Source organism: Phalangium opilio, unplaced genomic scaffold (assembly GCF_054372755.1).
Source record: "Phalangium opilio isolate 3A_F unplaced genomic scaffold, DU_Popi_V2 ptg000105l_1, whole genome shotgun sequence".
Classification (NCBI taxonomy): domain Eukaryota; kingdom Metazoa; phylum Arthropoda; class Arachnida; order Opiliones; family Phalangiidae; genus Phalangium; species Phalangium opilio.
The window spans coordinates 649,476-670,867 of NW_028324207.1; the positions used below are offsets into that span (position 1 = coordinate 649,476).

Below are 21,392 nucleotides of genomic sequence, written 5' to 3' on the forward strand. Positions count from 1 at the left end.
CCTAAGAAAGATACTTCGAATCTTGCCAATATTTGCGCAATGTTTTGTTTCGCACGCATTGTTAGAGTTGTCCTCTCAAAACCACAACAGAGAACAATTTTATCCCAGTGCTCCAGTCCTTGTGGAAAATGTTTGATACCAACCAGTTGCGTAACCTCTTTTTAATCGATTTTCAACTGGAAGGTTGCGGAGCAGACAGCTTCTACTACCGTATACAATCCAATCCAATCCTTGCCCTTAGAGCTATCCCCGAAAGGCCCCTTTCAAGCGGAAGCCCTTTAGGTGCGAGGCTCGGGCTTAGCTCCCAACGTTAGTGTTACGTAACTTCAACTTCATCCCATTGGCCACAGGGGCGACCAATAACAACCGAGGAACAATATATAGTGTTAGTTTTCTTACTGTTACCGTTACATAATCGCAAATGACGCTGTTACCATAGTGACAAACTGACAAAGACACGCAGCGTGGAAACTTACATTGACAAATCTTACTTGGAGATTGAATTAGATAAAAGTTAACCATAGACCAATAATATTTCATATATTCTCTCAGGAACACGTGAGAGTTTTTAAGATGAATGAGATGCCTTACTGTTTAGCTGATTTTCATTTCGAAATTGCACCGATTTCGTCACTTGTACGTTTGTAGTCGAGTAGTCCTTAGGTAGCGGAAAGTGATTTAAGTAAGCTGGATGTTAAAGGGAGGGTGAAGTAGAAAATCAAGTGATTTTTTATCAATTCTTCTACTAATTACAAGACCATAGTGAAACATTCAGGAAATACTTCCGAATGATTTTAAAATTCAAATTAGGTTCAGATTTAAGGATAATTTTAAAGAAGGACCTCCGCCCAATCGCGTAACGCCTTGCCTTTTTACTAACAAAATTCTCGTGGCATGCTCCATGTCTCGCGCCACGATTGTCACATCGCGCGCAAATTTTATCAAATCTCGCGATAAATCTCATTCGACACGGAACGTGCCACGAGAATTTTATTAATAACAAGGCGACCCAAGGGCTCGTAATAGTAGCCACATCGTACGAGTGAATAGCCCCTCTAAACCTTCCCTAATGAGTGGATAACCCCTCTTTACTTTACCCTAATGAGTGAATAGCGATATCTTTTACAATGCTTAAATAAATTACCGGGCATAAAATAGAGTGAATAGCCCCTCGATGCCCTACCCTAAACGGTGATAGAATTATTACCCGTATTAATTTACTTATGCCGTAATTGTAATATTCCGGCGAATCGAAGAACAGGTAGTTTTAGTGATTATCCTCTCGATGAGTTTACAACATAGACTTATGCCGATGCACACTTATCGCTTCTTATAAATTTCTAACATGAACTTGTGGTCAGAAGAGTTTGAAAGAGAAAGAATTCGGTAAAACACCTAATAATTGTAATATCCCGGTGCCTTAAGACCATTCTAAAAAGAACGTCAGTAAATACTTGCTTTTGCTTTCAAAATTTCCCTCGATTTCTTTGAATGTTGAAAGAGGGAAGCGTGAAACTCTTATTGTCGACGGGTAAGAGGAATTTTTAAGGGAGGGTATATGGCTTAACCTAACTATCATAATTTCCTTCCTTTTAAAATACACGAACGAAAAATATCACCTCACCACAATTCTCTCCCATTCACTCTCCCTTCAATGACGATCGAAAAATTTTATACTGTCTAAGGCAGTTCTCTTTCACGCCACCACCACCACCAACAGGCCTGCAGGTCAAACTAAAGACCCTCATCGTAGATGTTCATCATACGATGTGGCTAAAAAGGCAGGACGTTACGCGATTGGTCGGAGGTCCTTCTTTAAAATTATCCTTAAAATCTGAACCTAATTTGAATTTTAAAATCATTTCGAGGAATTTCCTGGATGTTTCACTATGCAGACTGGTCTTATAATTAGTAGAAGAATCGATAAAAAAATCACTTAATTTTCTACTTCACCCTCCCTTTAAGACAAACTTTAAGCTCTTTCTACAATTTAGAATGGATGGATTTAGTAAAGATTTTAGGCTCTACAAAACATTTTAAAAGATTATCGCTACTTCCATCTTAAGAAACTAAAAACAAATCGATTTAGAATGGATCTATAGCTATTTTAAACTTAAGCCCCTTTCTGTTACTGACTTGTCTAATTGAAGTTAATATCGATGTTAGAAATAAACCGAAGTATAGGTGGAAAGTACTAAATTATAGGAAGATAATAATCCTGGAAATTTCAGTGAAAACTCTTGTTTCAAATTTCGTATGAACCCTTTTTGTAACGAACTCGACAACTTTTTATTTGATGATTAAAACCAGAAGTAGGATAAGGGACTAGAAGTGCTAAGCTAACCAAATTCTTCACCTGGCGAAAGTGAATATTCTTGATAACACACCAACGGTTGGCCCCCTGGTAGCGGTTTCTGAGTTTTCCCTCCAAAACGTGAGACGCTCGCGGCGGTGGACGGCCGAATTAGATTCAAGGAGCTGCGTCCGTGTTCCGCGGCTTTAGGTTGAGGGGAAGGGGGTAGGAAATTTATTGGAACTCGACCAATTTTTTTCTCTCTAGTGTAGGCGCAATGGAAGAGGCATAAAATCCTCAAATTTGTTCACTAGTGCCAGGATCTACTACCAATGTTAGAGCTCTTTACTTCTAGTCTCATCTTACTTCTGTTAAAACCAAGGATAAGCCCCTATTATATTCCCCACTCTTTTCTATAATTTGCTCTAGATTTTTTTATTCTATACGTTATTAATATATTACGTAGCTATATAGGTAAACTACCGCCGCATATATTCAAAGTTACGCAACCGCTGCTGGTACAACACATTTTTCTCTCCAACGCGTATTTCATCTACATTTATACGCGCGGGTTTAACGATATGAATTTTAAATATTCCCCCTTTCTCTATATACATAGTTTCGTAAGTATCAAACCTCCATGGTCATACAAAGTGTTTCGTTCCAAAGTTGCGTAGCTAGGGTATAGCCCACATTTCTAAACGAATTACCCGAGATTGGTTCGATCGGATTTCGATAGAATTCTTTGGGTGATTTTTGATCGGGTAATTTTAGCTAATTTATTTATTTTATTATCGATTTCGGACGATTTATGGCCTATTTTATGATCGAATTCGCTTAATTATGGGCTGTTTTTTTTTACCATTTAATTCCAATCATTGTTGTCAGATTTTACGATTGGTTTTCGGCAATTATTGCCTGGTTTTATGATGGGTTTTCGGCAATTATTGCCCGATTTTACAATGGGTTTTCGGAAATTATCGCCTGATTTTATGATGGGTTTTCGGCAATTATTGCCTGATTTTATGATGGGGTTTCGGAAATTATCGCCTGATTTTACGATGGGTTTTCGGCAATTATTGCCCCGCTTTTACGATGGGTTTTCGGCAATTATTGCCCCGCTTTTATGATGGGTTTTCGGCAAGTATTGCCTCGTTTTACGATGGGTTTTCGGCAATTATCGCCTGATTTTACGATGGCTTTTCGGCAATTATCGCCTGATTTTACGATGGCTTTTCGGCAATTATCGCCTGATTTTACGATGGCTTTTCGGCAATAATTTCCCGATTTTATGATCGGCTTTCGGCAATCATCGCCTTAACATGTAATTGAGGCAACTATTGGCTGATTTTTATTGTATTTTAAGTGACATTTTTATTCAGATTTGAGCCATTTATATCTTATTTCCCGATTTATGATGAAATTCTGGTTTAATTTACGAGGAATTCTGCTTATGGATATATTTGAGGAAATTAATTGAATTTTAGCGAATTTTTAACTGAATTGAAGACCAATTTGATTTAAACCGAGAAAAGGAACAAATTTCTCAACTGTTTCACTTTTCGGCGGTATTTCACCTATAACGGACCGTCATATAAATGAAACATTTTATCACCGCCATTAATATGGCAGCTATTCCACAATCTCAGAATTGGAATGAAGTCTACAATAATTCGTTTCCCAATAAGCCTATTTCCCAAGACAACTGTAGCTGTAAAGAAAAATGTAGGCATAACTAGATGAAATCTTCAAGGAACTCATCTCGGCAGAAGCAACTGTATTTTCTTAAATTATATTGCATTATATCTTAAATATTGTTTCCACACCTTGTTGCCATACAATCTTAAGGGAAAATGTATATTATAAATAAATATTTTAATTTTTAATAATGCAAAACTTTTTTCCCGTTCTTACAGCCGGGTCAATCGTTCAAAACAACTCTAAACATCAACTAGGAGAAGCCTTTTTTGTCACGCCTGTTCTATGCAAACATTGTAAGTATCGTACTAATTATATATCCTAATTACTACACATCAATGTCTAATTAGTCTTATCTGTCATTTGGACGTATTTTGGGAAATATTATAATTAAACGATATAGTGTTGGGAAGGAATTTAAAGTCACTAAAATAGTGTTGCAGGAGGACTTCGAAGTGGCTAAAATAGTGTTGGGAGCTGGGACTTCGAAGTGGCTAAAATAGTGTTGGGAGCTTGGACTTCGAAGTGGCTAAAATAGTGTTGCAGGGGGACTTCGAAGTGGCTAAAATAGTGTTGCAGGGGGACTTCGAAGTGGCTAAAATAGTGTTGGGAGCTGGGACTTCGAAGTGGCTAAAATAGTGTTGGGAGCTGGGACTTCGAAGTGGCTAAAATAGTGTTGGGAGCTGGGACTTCGAAGTGGCTAAAATAGTGTTGGAACTTGGGAGCTGGGACTTCAAAGTGGCTAAAATAGTGTTGGGAGCTGGGACTTCGAAGTGGCTAAAATAGTGTTGGGAGCTGGGACTTCGAAGTGGCTAAAATAGTGTTGGGAGCTGGGACTTCGAAGTGTCGCTAAAATAGTGTTGGGAGCTGGGACTTCGAAGTGGCTAAAATAGTGTTGGGAGCTGGGACTTCGAAGTGTCGCTAAAATAGTGTTGCAGGGGGACTTCGAAGTGTCGCTAAAATAGTGTTGGGAGCTGGGACTTCGAAGTGTCGCTAAAATAGTGTTGGGAGCTGGGACTTCGAAGTGTCGCTAAAATAGTGTTGGGAGCTGGGACTTCGAAGTGTCGCTAAAATAGTGTTGCAAGGGGGACTTCGAAGTGTCGCTAAAATAGTGTTGCAGGGGGCTTCGAAGTCGCTAATATAGTGTCGCAGGGGAACTTGGAAGTGGCTAAAATAGTGTCGTAGGGGGACTTCCTGGCCCTATTTAGAATTAGATAAGAAGTCTATGAAACTAAGAGCTATTCCAATTATAGAAGACGTTTTCTTATGCACGTATACATTTAATTCGTCGTTACGTGATGATTTGCGCAATTTTCCAGGAATTAAAACAAAGATTTTTTTCCCCTACCGCCGAGTTAGTAACTTGACAAGCCAGAAGAAGTGCATCAAATAGTTTATAAGAAATGGGAAGTCTTCCAATAAATAAAGTCAATTAAACCGAAATTGAAAGTTAAACGTGTAAAAATTGTCCCTTGAGAAAACTCCCATAGGTGATAAACTTCATTTTCAGTTCCTCTATTTCTGGTACACTAAAGTAGGAATGCACTTTTCTTAGGATTTAAAAGGCTTAATGCCATACGGTTATTTCAAACTAGACCATCACAGTAACAATGGACAACATTCCTTAGGTCCCATGTTGCGACATAACCTCGCAAGACGATTTGCAGCCGTTTTAGTTAACACCAAGAAGTGATATCTAGTTTACTAGGGAGACGGTATAAGATGCATAAGCATTCGCGCGTCATAGTCCCAGTCCCCCTTTCAAAATACAAGGGGGGGGGACGTAAAAGGAGGCCGGGCTATTTCGCTGCCTCTCCTCAGTCGGAAAATACAAGTAATTTTCGTCATTAGCGTCGCGCCGACGTTCGTTTTCAAGAACCAATGAGATGCTGGTTGTAATTTAGAGGCTGGGATTAACTCCGGACAGGCTACGTTTGGACTGGAGATAAAGCTGGAAATGTAGCGCGAATTTATACCTTCTCCCTAATAAACTAGATATCGCTTCTTATTAACACGAATGGCATTAGTTGAAGACTATTTATATGCATTTACATTTTATTTTTCGCCCATGCAACAGCAAGGGGGCGCCTACTTTCAAATATCTTGTCACTCTTTTAAACTATTAATTTTAACTTGAGCGGATTCAACCGGTTTGAATCTATAATCTATAATCTGCAAGGTCCCTTTTCTATTCATTCGATTCCAAAAACCAAAATTTTTTGACAACTGGATTTTTTGGCTAATGTACAAGATATTTAAAAATCTTTTAACTCTTATCGTATCAAAACCTTATTATCTCAACTCTTTAATTGATTTAAAGCAAAGTATTTAGTATCTTTGCATATAGGACAATTTGAACTTTGAACCCCCCGTCAAGGAATTTTACCGTATCTTTTAATTTACCAGATTTCTGACCTATTAAATCTAGGTTTATTAAAAATAGTGTTCATTTTGTATTCAGATTTGATTTATTTGAGGAAGTGGGTTATTTAGTTCCATTTTATATTGGACGATTTGAACTTTAACCCCGTTCGGGAGTTTTAAAGTGCCTTACGAATAGCCTGTGTTCTGATCTACCAAAGTTGGTTTACATTATTAGAAGTAACTTCTCTTTGAGAGAAGTGTACCACAAAGCGATCGGGGTAATTGTAACATGATTCTTCCCAACATTTGGAGTGGTCAAGGCTACTAAACCGAATCACATACGCGATAAATAGTTCCCTTATCAATACTCTATTAGCGCTTAACTATTTGCCAAGGCGCATACACTTGTGTTGCTTTTTTGTCCCGCGTCAAGACAATCAAGGTTTGTGGGTTGATTGCTGAGGATTTAGTAGCAAACAGTTATGGAATTCACCATAGCACGGTGCTATACCATCCCATCTGAAGTTTGATGAGCGGGAGAGCAAACAAAAAGGGCTCCTTCGCCTGGTAAGAATCATGTTACATTACTAAATTATTAAGAGGATATCGAGTATCATCCTTCTATTATACCCTTCTGATATTATTTTGGAACCTCTGTAGTGGGATTCAACTTAAAACTGTTGTTTGGATTGATTTTAGACGAGTTTGTCCGACCCCCCGCTCTTCGTTAGAAGCATTATTAGATGAAACCATAAGTTTATAAGATATGTTCCATAAGTATGACACTTCCTATACTTCGTAACTTACTGAGAGCTTGTTCGAGAACGACGCGAGAATTGACTACACTCGGTTAATTGCAGTCCATCTTCCTATTTAGTCTGCCCTTAGCAACAGCGCCTCACTAGGCGTCGCTTTACGGGAATCTATGACGTTTCGCCTACGTCACTTTACGACAAGCTCTCATTAACCAGTGATACACTTATGGAACATATCTTATAAACTTATGATGAAACGTATTTAGGCCTAGTTTGCCCGGGAATTCTAGGAACTGATTCGGATATTTCGCTTTTCTTTTTCAGGCAACGATTATATATGGGGGAGTGGACCAGTTGGAATGATCTGTAAAGGTGAGTCCCTTTCCATTCAGTTTCTTTATTTCTTTGAAAAGATCCCCGGGCTAATTAATGCTCTCCGTGGCGCGAGGTTAATTCGAGCGGGAATTCACGCGTCTTTAACGTCTCTGCGCACGCGCTTCAAACCCTACCTCGGAACGGTTTACCCTGCCTAACAACAACGTAACGTGTTCTCAAGAGAGGAGTCCCTAAAAATTTAGTATTGAAAGATGTTCGTTCCTCTTGGCCCTAGTAACAAGGATTCTCCCTAATTTAGGGATAATGTATTGAAGGAGAAATGCGCCTATCCCGCGCGTTTTCTTCCCGCGCATGCCCCTTCTATTGCTTATAATCCTTGTTGGGAAATTTCTCAGAATTTTGGGGAAATGGAAAATTGGCGAAAATCTGACCTACAAAACGTCGGCCGACTGACTAGTGGTGGTAGAGAGGGGTGTGGACTGTGTATGCCTCCCTTTGGGCGCGCTTTTTGTACTAGGGGATAGAATTGGATGACACTGAGCTAAGAGATAGAAGGGTATCACGTTTGCATGCGTAGTACTGTCATTACTCTAAAGCCTCTGTATAGCTCGCCGCCATTTTGAGGGAAAGGTGAGGAGCCATTCTTAAGATACATCCCTCGGTCTTCTCACTGTAGTTATTATGCGCATATACACTTGGTAAAATAATACGTGCTCAGTATGGGATGACACTGAGCTAAGAGATAGAAGGGTATCACGTTTGCATACGTAGTACAGCCATTACTTTAAAGCCTCTTTATAGTTCGCCGCCGTTTTGAGGGAAAGTTTAGGAGCCATTTTAAGATACATCCCTCGGTCTTCTCACTGTAGTTATGGGCAAATACACTTGGTAGAATAAGGAATGAAAATGCTATCGTTGATACCCGTAAGCATTGGCAAATTATTAAGCGCTAATAGAGTAATGATGAGGGAACTATTTACATGGCGTATGTGATTCGGTTTAGTAACCTTGAGCACTAAGGGATGTTAGCAAGAATCATGTTACAATTACCACGCCCGCTTTGTGGTAGGTACACTTCTCTCGAAGAGAAGTATTATCTACTTCTGATGGTACTAATCATTTTTAATCGCAGGTAATCTGACTTACTTGGGGGAAATTACTTTAAACCGTCAGGGAAAACCTAGAAAATTCAGGGAATTTTTAATTGAAAAATCTTTTTAAAACCGTGTATATTTAGGCTTGTAGGTCTATTACCTATACTTAGAACCTTAACCTTGAAATTTGACCTTGGCCCGTTGCCTCGGGTACTTTTAAGAGCGCATAATATAAGGTCATTATGAATATATTTCCTTGCGAGTCGCGTAAAGGGGCGGGATTCCGTGAATAAAGCAATGTATGCACGAGGTATCCAAGTTAAATAATATACACTGAAGAAATAGAAATTTATACCACGCCCCCGTCCCTTTTTTTCCTATCAAAATCGTTACTGGTCACGAATCGCGCGACGCTCTCTCGTGTTTTATAAGGATGGGAATGAGTTATTGCGTAACTTAGTAATTCTTTTACATTTTTTCTTGTCATTAAGAATTAACATAGTTTTCCTCTTTATTTAATTAAACAGTTGCTATTTGGTAGAGGTTTTTAATAGAGTAGTAGTAGTATGTTTCTCCTGAAATGTAGTGGTTTTTCACTGTACTTCTGACCTAATGATATAACATGGTTTTCAAACTAGGAGTGTTGATACCATTTACACCAGGAGACCTGGCTACTTGGGGAAAAGTGGGAAAACTAATTTTTGAAAAAGTAATATCAAGGAGTGATATCTAGTTTATTAGGGAGAAGATTTAAGATGCCTAAGTATTCGCGCGCCATAGTCCCAGTCCCCCTTTCAAAATACAAGGGGGGACGTTAAAGGAGGCCGGGCTATTTCGCCTCTCCTCAGTCGGAAAATACGAGTAATTTTCGTCATTCGCGTCGTGCTGACGTGAGTTTTCAAGAGCCAATGAGATGCTGGATGTAATTTAGAGGCGGGGATTAACTCCGGACCTACGTTTTGACTGGAGATCGAGCTGGAATTTGTACCTTCTCCCTAAGAAACTAGATATCGCTTCTTGGTAAAACTAAGTCTATCACGAGCCTTGTCTTTCTTTTTGAAAGGAATAATTTAATACCTGTCCGCTACTGGGAAAAACTGGGGAAAATAGGTTTTTCCCAGGACGCTTTTAGCCGGTTTTAATCACGCAGTGAGGACGTCCTCACTGTTAAAAACCGGCCCTGTGTGGAAAACTTGCCAACCCTGAACGTAATCCTACAATTCCTCTACAAAATATCGGAATGTTATAATGGATTCTTCTTATGTAATGTTTTATGTATTTCTATTGTTTCTCCAAACGCGATTTATCTTAGCGAAGACCAGTCAGGCGTATATTAAACCTTAACCTTGACCGTAGAATCATTTTCGTATTGTTGCTATACGCCTAGCTAACTCGTTTAAAAAACCACCTATTTAAATATTAAATTTACTAGTGTCTGAATTAAATATCGATATTGCATAAATTTTAATTAAACAAACGTAGGGTGGTGACGTCTAATTCGGAACACGTCTAATTCAGAACACTTTTTTAAAAATCGGCTTAAATTTGTTTTGGGGGCTTCAATTCGGAGAAAACGAGGCCTAAAATATCAATGATTCATCGCGAATCCATTAAATATCATCCCGAGATTGTAGGAAAACATCCCGAGAAGATACGACAATAATTAGCAGAGTACCCAAATTAAGCATATTAAATTAATGGAAATTTTAGGGAATGTCACTGCCATGGCCTCAGCAAATAAGGTTTCGAGAACGACTGAGGAAAGGTACGCTCAGTCACCTGATTTCAAACGAAAGTACCACTCCTTAGCTACAATTTATGACCCTTGGGAATATGGTAGAAAATATATTTCACTCACAATTCCTAATCAAAAAAATATGTCCATTACGTCTAATTCGGAACGATGAAAAATACACCGCTTGCCCTCTTGATTACTTGTACTAAACTCATCCTAACCTATAATTATGGTAATCGTGAACATCGTTAAGTACAAGACCAAACTTTTAAAGACTGTATAACACCAATAGCAGACTATTCTTTCGCTTCGCGCCAAAACACGGTATTTCCACCGCTTTTTCGCGGCCTCTAAATTTTTATATTTATTAACCTCTTTGAAAGTGAGTTTTCTGTTTTCTTAGCCTGTTTACCGAATTAAAACAACCCTGCTCGGATTTGAAACCACCCTTTACCATTTAAAACCACCCTTTACCATTTAAAACCACCCTTTACCAATTAAAACCCCCCTTTACCAATTAAAACCCCCCTGTTCCGAATTAAACCCCCCTGTTCCGAATTAAAACCCCCTGTTCCGAATTAAAACCACCCTAGTTCCGAATTAGATACAATTGTTCCGAATACGACGTAACTACAAAGTTTGGGAAAAACCTATTTTCTCACTTAATAATTACATTAAAAAGATGAAAAGGGGCTTAAAATATGCGCAAAGGTTCGATCTACAAGTCTACAAACACAAATAATATCTGCAATTGCCAAAAATACGCTATATTATGTAATTTTAAAAAAGTGTTCTGAATTGGACGTCACTATCCTAATTCGTTTAGAACGTTTAAAATTTGAATAATCATACTTTATTCATTTCCTGGTAATAATCAAAATTTTAATTTTTTTACCTCCCATATAATTTATAAAGTAACTCTACATTAAAACGCGAATTTAAATTTCCCAATTTTTCTATCATTACTCCAGGGATTAAAATTTTTTTTTTTTTTTTTTGATAAATGCCCTTGGCGATTTTTAATTATCGGATTTAGAAGTATATTTTTTTTTCTTAAATTTTCTTAATACATTATCGATTTAAGAGTTTGATCCGCTTCTAACATTCTCTAGGGGCTTGGACATCATTGACCAAAGGTCAAACGGGATTTTATAAAGTTCAGGAAATATGGAAAAGTTTAGTCAGGGATAGATTTAATTTTAGAAGTAGGAATGGAGAAGGTTAGTTTTTAATTCAGTAGAGTCACTCCCTCCCTCTAACACGTAGCAAAAAGTTTAAATTTTCTTATTGGCTCACTTAAACTACGTTTTTGATGACGTTGCTGACGGGGAGGGCGAAAAATACGTAATTCCTTTTTTACCTCTGTCGCTATGATCCGCCTCTTCTTTCATACCCCTCCGTCCCGTGGAAGGGGGTCCGGAACTTTGACGCGCGCCCACGTTACTCTGTTCTCCATTCCTACTTCTAAAATCAAATCTATCCCTGGTTGAACTTTATAGCGTTACAATATGTTTTAAACTTGAAGAATTAACCTTAAAAGAACACCCTTTTTCTTAATATAAAAGGACAAATATTTAAAAAATAAATGATCTCTTATTAGAGAATAATTAGCATTTAATTAGTCATAAAAATGAGCACTACTGGTTTAGTGGCGTCTGCTAGTCAGAACCCCTTTACTCCTACGGGATTGGTTGAATGTGACAATGGCTAAACCTTTCCTTTAAAAATATTCTATTTACAATATTTGGCCTAAAAATTCTGGGAAAATCACAGGAAATAGTCTGGGGAAAGCCCTCTTTGGGCGTTTTAGACTAAAACGTCCCATTATTCATTTTATCTAAATATATTTTAGCTTAAATCGCGCAAAAATGGAGAAAATGTGTTGAGAAGAGCAGCGGAATGCCAATCTTCGAAGCATAACTAACGTCTGGAGTAACTTTTAGGGGGGTAGGGATGAAGGAAGGGGAGGGGGTCTCCTTTATTTTTATTTTTAGCATCCCAATTTTGCACATCCATGGGCGACATTTGGACCCCGAAAGTTGCCAGACGAGTTGACCTACTTTTCACCCGCTATTTACCGTTCTCGAGTTTCCCCCTTATAATTCTTTTTATACGATGTGTCAGTGTAAGTTGGGGGGGGGGGGAATGGCACGTACGACTATAGACAGGGTGTTTCTGAACGCTCTGTTAAAATCCTAATTTGAAAACTTTGACCCCGGACGGCAAAATGTCATAGGACAATGTGAACTCGAAATCGTGCACCCAAAGAACATTCCTTCATTATAGGTATTTTTTTCATGAAAATATAGGATTTTATAGGACGGTTTACCAGAATTATAGTATTGTATTGGACACTAAAATATTAACTTTTCTTTTTTTAAAGAACCAGTACTGCGAAAAAAATTATTTCACGCCTTTTTTGATCTAGCAAATGACAACTAATAGACTACCTATTAGCTGGCCACACGCAAAACTCACCATGGTGGTGCGCACTAAACGTTCAGTTATCAGAACCATAATATACCGAGCTATTTTTAACTAGTTAAACCACAATAGGGTGTTTGCGCGAGAGTAAAAAGGGAGAAGAAATAGTTGTGAAAACCGGTTTTCAGGGGATGTCAACATGGCGTCCTAACGTGGCCAGAGCGGGCAGCCGGCAAGGGGAGAGGAAAGGGGGTAGGTAACTTGACGTCACGCGCAAAGACCCTATACTAGGGAAACCATCCCCATTTTATGATATGTTTTAGACCAGAGTCCTGGTTTAACCTTTAAATTCACCCATGTTTTAAAATTCTAGGATCTTATAGGATTTTTTGCGATTTTAGCCGAAATTATAGGATTTTATAGGACAGTTTTAAAAATATAGGATTTTATAGGAATTATAGAGCTATTTCAGTGGGGGAAAAAATTTCGTCTGCTACGAAAATTGGGCCTGCCTTTGAGTGTAGGGCGGACATTTTATGAGGGTTTTCTCTATGGGCAAATAGCGTTGGTGACGTAGCCATTACCCCCTCTGAAATAGGAACTCTGGGGGCCCTGGGGGATGGCAACCCTCAGTATTGGGATATAGAGGCGGGTTGATACATTGCCATCCGTCTCTGCGCATGCACTCTCGTGATATACAAAAAGACTACAGCGCAGGCGCCAAAAAGCCGAGATTGAAGGCAAAGTTTTACCCCCGTGTCTTTCCCTCTTTGTTACATCTTAATGGTCTATTCCTATCTGGCAGACTTTTCATAAACACCCTGTATGAATCCGGTCGTGATTATAACGACAAAGCACGAAAAAGTTACGTATAAACCAACCATCGCGTCTTCAAATGCAATAATGACCTTGAGACTCTGGCGCAGTTTCGGGTAATAATTTATCGAGACTTCCATTAATATTTGGAATGTGACTTCGTAGAGGTTATTTGTTTTGCTATGTTAGTTTAAGCAAATCGCGTACAGTTTGTTTTGACGTATGAATTGTGTCTGGACCGTTAAACGAGCGCTAAGAAGCTGCATGGCGCTTTTTCACGGCGTCATGGGACAGGTGCAAGGAGTCTCTTGGCTTCTAGCTCCGCCCTCTTCACTGTCAATTCGTGATTTCTCCGTTAAATTTAGTAGAACACAAAGCCGATAATATGATTCTCGATGGTATAATATTATATTTCACGCCCTATGTTTACAAACTTAGGATTAGCCCAACTGGTCCATGGGTCTTCATTCCGTGACACGATACGTGATAACTCAAAGTTTGTCAATTTTAGGAGTTAACGAGGTTTTGTTAAAAAGTATGTTCGAACAATGGAGGCATTAATGAAAAAAGGCCTGTTGCGTTTCTCTACTTTTTGCTAATGGTATATTGGAAGCACGATATGCTTGGTGGCTCTACAGTCGTTACGCGGTCTACTACGAATTAATAGGGAAGAAAGTGGGCCATAAATAGTAATAAACATTCAAAAGATTTGTAAATCGCGTGCCCTTATACATTTTGGCATTTATTCTTTTGCGAAGATTTTTTTCCTGAAGAAATGTTACGTAAATGAACTACTTGACAAGAAAGATCTTGTATTCTTCTTTTGGATAAAATAGTAGGTCCGATTCAGTTAGGCCTATTTCGAAGATTGCCTTATCCCTATTTCGAAGATTGCCTTATCCCTATTTCGAAGATTGCCTTATCCCTATTTCGAAGATTGCCTTATCCCTATTTCGAAGATTGCCTTATCTCTATTTCGAAGATTGCCTTATCCCTATTTCGAAGATTGCCTTATCCCTATTTCGAAGATTGCCTTATCCCTATTTCGAAGATTGCCTTATCCCTATTTCGAAGATTGCCTTATCCCTATTTCGAAGATTGCCTTATCTCTATTTCGAAGATTGCCTTATCTCTATTTCGAAGATTGCCTTATCCCTATTTCGAAGATTGCCTTATCCCTATTTCGAAGATTGTCTTATCCATATTTCGAAGATTGCCTTATCCCTATTTCGAAGATTGCCTTATCCCTATTTCGAAGATTGCCTTATCTCTATTTCGAAGATTGCCTTATCTCTATTTCGAAGATTGCCTTATCCCTATTTCGAAGATTGCCTTATCCCTATTTCGAAGATTGCCTTATCCCTATTTCGAAGATTGCCTTATCCCTATTTCGAAGATTGCCTTATCCCTATTTCGAAGATTGCCTTATGCCTATTTCGAAGATGGCCTTATGCCTATTTCGAAGATTGCCTTATGCCTATTTCGAAGATGGCCTTATGCCTATTTCGAAGATTGCCTTATGCCTATTTCGAAGATGGCCTTATGCCTATTTCGAAGATTGCCTTATGCCTATTTCGAAGATTGCCTTATGCCTATTTCGAAGATTGCCTTATGCCTATTTCGAAGATGGCCTTATGCCTATTTCGAAGATGGCCTTATGCCTATTTCGAAGATGGCCTTATGCCTATTTCGAAGATTGCCTTATGCCTATTTCGAAGATTGCCTTATGCCTATTTCGAAGATTGCCTTATGCCTATTTCGAAGATTGCCTTATGCCTATTTCGAAGATTGCCTTATGCCTATTTCGAAGATTGCCTTATCCCTATTTCGAAGATTGCCTTATCCCTATTTCGAAGATTGCCTTATCCCTATTTCGAAGATTGCCTTATCCCTATTTCGAAGATTGCCTTATCCCTATTTCGAAGATTGCCTTATCCCTATTTCGAAGATTGCCTTATCCCTATTTCGAAGATTGCCTTATCCCTATTTCGAAGATTGCCTTATCCCTATTTCGAAGATTGCCTTATCCCTATTTCGAAGATTGCCTTATCCCTATTTCGAAGATTGCCTTATCCCTATTTCGAAGATTGCCTTATCCCTATTTCGAAGATTGCCTTATCCCTATTTCGAAGATTGCCTTATCCCTATTTCGAAGATTGCCTTATCCCTATTTCGAAGATTGCCTTATCCCTATTTCGAAGATTGCCTTATCCCTATTTCGAAGATTGCCTTATCCCTATTTCGAAGATTGCCTTATCCCTATTTCGAAGATTGCCTTATCCCTATTTCGAAGATTGCCTTATCCCTATTTCGAAGATTGCCTTATCCCTATTTCGAAGATTGCCTTATCCCTATTTCGAAGATTGCCTTATCCCTATTTCGAAGATTGCCTTATCCCTATTTCGAAGATTGCCTTATCCCTATTTCGAAGATTGCCTTATCCCTATTTCGAAGATTGCCTTATCCCTATTTCGAAGATTGCCTTATCCCTATTTCGAAGATTGCCTTATCCCTATTTCGAAGATTGCCTTATCCCTATTTCGAAGATTGCCTTATCCCTATTTCGAAGATTGCCTTATCCCTATTTCGAAGATTGCCTTATCCCTATTTCGAAGATTGCCTTATCCCTATTTCGAAGATTGCCTTATCCCTATTTCGAAGATTGCCTTATCCCTATTTCGAAGATTGCCTTATCCCTATTTCGAAGATTGCCTTATCCCTATTTCGAAGATTGCCTTATCCCTATTTCGAAGATTGCCTTATCCCTATTTCGAAGATTGCCTTATCCCTATTTCGAAGATTGCCTTATCCCTATTTCGAAGATTGCCTTATCCCTATTTCGAAGATTGCCTTATCCCTATTTCGAAGATTGCCTTATCCCTATTTCGAAGATTGCCTTATCCCTATTTCGAAGATTGCCTTATCCCTATTTCGAAGATTGCCTTATCCCTATTTCGAAGATTGCCTTATCCCTATTTCGAAGATTGCCTTATCCCTATTTCGAAGATTGCCTTATCCCTATTTCGAAGATTGCCTTATCCCTATTTCGAAGATTGCCTTATCCCTATTTCGAAGATTGCCTTATCCCTATTTCGAAGATTGCCTTATCCCTATTTCGAAGATTGCCTTATCCCTATTTCGAAGATTGCCTTATCCCTATTTCGAAGATTGCCTTATCCCTATTTCGAAGATTGCCTTATCCCTATTTCGAAGATTGCCTTATCCCTATTTCGAAGATTGCCTTATCCCTATTTCGAAGATTGCCTTATCCCTATTTCGAAGATTGCCTTATCCCTATTTCGAAGATTGCCTTATCCCTATTTCGAAGATTGCCTTATCCCTATTTCGAAGATTGCCTTATCCCTATTTCGAAGATTGCCTTATCCCTATTTCGAAGATTGCCTTATCCCTATTTCGAAGATTGCCTTATCCCTATTTCGAACATTAGATATTCGTTCTTTTTCTTACCAGTCTTTTTTAAATTTTAGTTCGTGGATTTCTTATCAAGGTTACGTTAGGGAAACCCTTCGCCCCCTTCTGCGTTTAAGAGCAGAAAAAGAAAGAAAAACTTTTTCAAGGATAAATGTTAATGGTTTTTGGTCGTGAATACGAACAAAGAAGAATCAACTACTACCTAATAGCGTTTAATAAAAATATCTGGTATACCTTGTTCTAGAAACTAGACTGGTGGCTAGACTCGTATCTCTAATGCTTATTGTGTACCGTGGAAATATCTAATGGGATCGATTGCTCGAAGCTTTCTTAATAAAATTTGTATTGGTCGTGTACAGAATTGAAATGTAGGTACAGTTGGTGAAACGACAAGCTTTAATGTAAATGTTTTCTAAATAACCCTTGTCAGAAGAAACATTTATGGTTAAATTATAATGTCCTTGGTTATTGCCATTAGCGATTGAGATTTATATATACTCTCTAAGGCTGTAATCGAACCGCATGAGGTCAATAACAGTTACCGAGAACGGAAGAGGTTGTTGGACTAGCCAATATGGTCAACTGTTTACCTCAATGGAATAGTTTCGCGTAAAACCTACCACGATAAAACCGTTAAGAATTATTTTTAGCTTACGGAATTAACGTAGGTAAATATCATATATCTTGGCAGTTTGAAAGGTTTAGGTCTCAGATTAGGTAGGTTCTAGGAAACTTAACTTTTGAACTCTGGCTTTGCCATAAAATTTATGGCTTTTGATCCTGTGAAAATAGTACTGGAAATTGGTAGTTACTACCTAAAGCTTTCTCCTTTCGTATCCGGTTATAACGTCACAACAGAGCCGATACAAAGACCAATTAACCAATCGGACACGGCCGGAAACGAAAGGAAACCACGAAAAATCCCTTACAAAGGCAGGATCTTCTATTCCAGCCCTATAGTTTTTCTGTGATTCCATGAGGTTTCTATGATGTATTTCGACATAACCTGTCTGGTATGACCTTGGCAAGTTTTTTTTAGCATGGTATATCATTTTATTTCTTGAGGTTTCCACCATAAACCATTTAAAATCCGTATTAGATCCACCCTAAATATAAAATTTCAAGGGCGTTTGTTGGCGAGTTCTATTTAGGTATATGCAATCCGTCAAATAAAATTTCCCCCCAATTTAGCCTCAATTAGTGCGAATGCGTGGCGTGGGCCTATATTCTGGTTTCTTTAATTCTCGTCAAATTTGGCTTCGAGCCCGAGAGCACCGAGATACGTCATACCTTTTTTTTTTTTTTAAGTTTATTTCATTCGTAATGTCAAAGGTTTAGGGGAAGCCCTAGTATTATCCGCGCCAGATATCTTTCTAGGTATAGCGTTCCGTTATATATTTAATAGCTACTCTTGTCGGTGTTCGTATCTTATAAGATGGGTGTTGGTTTGTGCGTTTGTTTGTGGAACCCTTAGAAAACACGAGAAAGTTTCGTGTGCGAAACTGGGCGAGAAAAGATTCGCTACCTGCTCGTATCGGGTTAAGAAAGAGTTGTGGCCTCTTGGTGTAAATGGTATTACTCCTCCTAGTCTGAAATCTATACATAAAGACGAAATTCCAACGCGGTTATGCTTTCTATCAGAAGTAAGATGAGACTAGAAGTACTGAGGTAACCAAATTCTTCACTTGGCGAAAGTGAATATTCTTGATAAGATACCAACGGTTGGCCCTCTGGTAACGGTTTCTGAATTTTCCCTCCAAAACGTGAGACGCTCGTGGCGGTAGACGGCCGAACTAGATTCAAGCACCCGCGTCCGTGTTCCGCGGCTTTAGGTTGAGGGGAAGGGGGTAGGAAATTTATTGCAACTCGACCAATCTTTTTCTCTCTAGTGTAGGCGCGATGGAAGCGGCATAAAATCCTCAAATTTGTTCACTAGTGCCAGGATCTACTACCGATGCTAGAGCTCTTTACTTCTAGTCTCATCTTACTTCTGTTTCTTTTTATATTCAATCCAAAATTTCATAATCTCTATAGATAGTTTTCACTAATGGGGCTGGAGAAATTTCATTTCCTCTCTCACCTCAGTGCAGTTTCGTAAGGCCCTCCTTGGTGAGACCGATTCAATCTGAACTGCTAGCCTTTCTCTCGGCAGTTTCCTGCCTCACCAACGGTCTGGCAACACTGGGGAAACGGTACAACCCCCCTTTAATGGAAACTATATATGAAGTTGAATACTATGGGGACGTATAGTGTGCTACCGCGAAGCTGGGGGGAGGAAACTGTGACGTCAATATTGGGTCCCGAACTTGTATTGCCCAAGCTGACGACGTCTCGCGACTGCCAATATGGTCGCCTGAAAATAAGGTAAGAGATAAGAGCATGTGTCGTCACTACAAAGTTCGTGGTAACACACTATTTTGCCGAGTTACACACGTAGATATTAATATTACGAAACCGTATATATACTTATTATAAAAATAGGATTTGATTTTCCCAAGAGTTATCTGTTCCATGTTGCAACACTTGGCAAACGTAACGACTAGCTCGATTTGCTTATCAGGAAATACCGTCGGAAGTTTTTGCTAGGGATGCCTCTCTCTTAACCATGGCCATGGCGCCACCCTTTCCCAAGCTCTAGAGTCAGGTCCTCCTGATGAACCTTTTTGGCAGTAGAGGGCTATCCCCAAACCCAATTCTAAAAGGGGGGCGCGTAAAAGGATGGTCGATCCCCCCCTTAGCAACAAGGGGAAATCCCCGGGTCTTCCTCCATTTGATTCGCTGGCAGCCCATACCCTTATGAAACGTCTCCGAGTACAGAGTGAATCTTAGATTTCCTGGGCTCCTACTGACCTTCCTGCCAGATAATAATGACTTTACGAAAATGAGAATTTCGGCCTCTTCTTGAATTCTGGGAAACACCCTTCAATTTAGTCCCGCATCTTGTAACTTGCTCGCGCTCGCTGCGCAGTTCTTGCGCTAAGAGATCTTTTAAGAAATGAATGGTTCTTGGAATCATTTTGTATCTTAGCTTAGAATTTGGGGTGTAATTAATTGGAACTCTTTTTTAAAATAGATTAATTATTACTCTAATTTTTTCTAAATGAAAATGCTTAAATTATTAACTGAAACGAAAAGTTGCCTTGAATTACGTCATAATTACCACGCGAAGTATAAACGTACCTCTCTCCCCGCGAGACATCTAATTTGAATATTTAACAAATTAGCTCCTTTTCAAGGTCAACGTTGTAATCAATCCCAAGTGTGATCTTACCCATTGGTTTAAATTCACCTCCTTCCTTCTGAGTTAGGCTTTATACAGTAATTGACTTGTACTAGTGTAGTTCACTAACCAATGCCATGTGCACGAGCCCAGAAACAATTGTGGATCAACAAGTGTAATTGGGATATGGATATGTTCGTGTAACCTACTGAAAATGAATTACGTTAACAATTACCACCCCTCCCTCTTTTAAAAGCGGAGTGGTTTGGAACAGTCAATTTTTGCAGGTTTCAGCTTCTTTTTAGCCACTCTGTATTTTTTCCTGCTAGCTTATAGTGCTAGTCGATAAAAATATTTTGATCAGGAAGGCATGGACTTATTAGCAGGATGACTACCATTTCATCCGAATAGTTCACCGAAATTTAACTCCATTAAGTGAGTTTAGGGGAATTCATTTCATTTAGTCTCCCTCGGTGCAACTGACGTGAAATATATAATGACCTTGATATACTAATCATCCCTCACTCGTGCCCCCTTTCTTTTGCACACGCATCGACAAGGCACCCAGTTTTCCCATCCTCTATGGGGCTGGCTTATTAGAACCATAGTTTAGAAGATAGTTGTTGCGTGCATGACTTTTCGACTAGTACTATATCGCGCCTCTATTCCACGCGGAACGTCTATACTGGCTGTCAGCCATCTAAGGGGCTTTGATCTCTCGAAGCCTCCCTCCCTCCTTGCTCCCTCCTTCCCTTCCTCCTCAACTTTTCCAGAGCTTTCCTTCTCAAAATTGGAAGAAGCGTTCCCCTTTGACAACCCCCTCTTTCCTGGCGTTGGCTGGCTGTTTCCATTTGGAGTTTCGAGCCCATAGCAACTAGCTGGTTGCGGCTTCGCTAGCGTAATGTTGGGCAGTCATTGGTGGCGGTGGCGCTACCGTCGCTTTTACAAATCCCTCCAGCTCTTTTCTTTTAGCAGTAGATAGACTAGAAGACTCGCTTGTCGTCATTAGAATTCTAGGCCTCTTTCGTCGTCGTAGCCATTTTGTGGCCCTTGACGCTTTTTAGAATATATACTTTTACCTTTCTTCCTTATCATTTTCTTAATCTTCGAGAAGTTAAATCTAACCTCTAAATTCCCCCCTACGTCTACACCAGTCATTCGATTGTTCCTCTAATTTTCTAACCAAAAAGCGCCAATTAACTTTGTACACCATTACGTTTTTGGC

At 39.1% G+C, this 21,392-nt stretch overlaps 1 protein-coding gene across 4 annotated transcripts in view; it reads left to right on the forward strand.

The window, feature by feature from the left end:
- Nucleotides 1-21,392, forward strand: part of Pi3K21B (phosphatidylinositol 3-kinase regulatory subunit alpha) — a 51,828-nt gene that overhangs the window by 2,936 nt on the left and 27,500 nt on the right. For 3 of the 4 annotated variants that reach the window (XM_089851852.1, XM_089851850.1, XM_089851851.1), the window contains exons 2-3: nucleotides 4,210-4,287; nucleotides 7,435-7,482. In XM_089851852.1, coding sequence (XP_089707978.1) covers nucleotides 4,210-4,287; nucleotides 7,435-7,482 — 126 coding nt within the window. Of the gene's footprint in view, nucleotides 1-4,209; nucleotides 4,288-7,434; nucleotides 7,483-21,392 lie in introns of those variants that run through there. The other variant, XM_089851854.1, reaches the window with a different exon arrangement.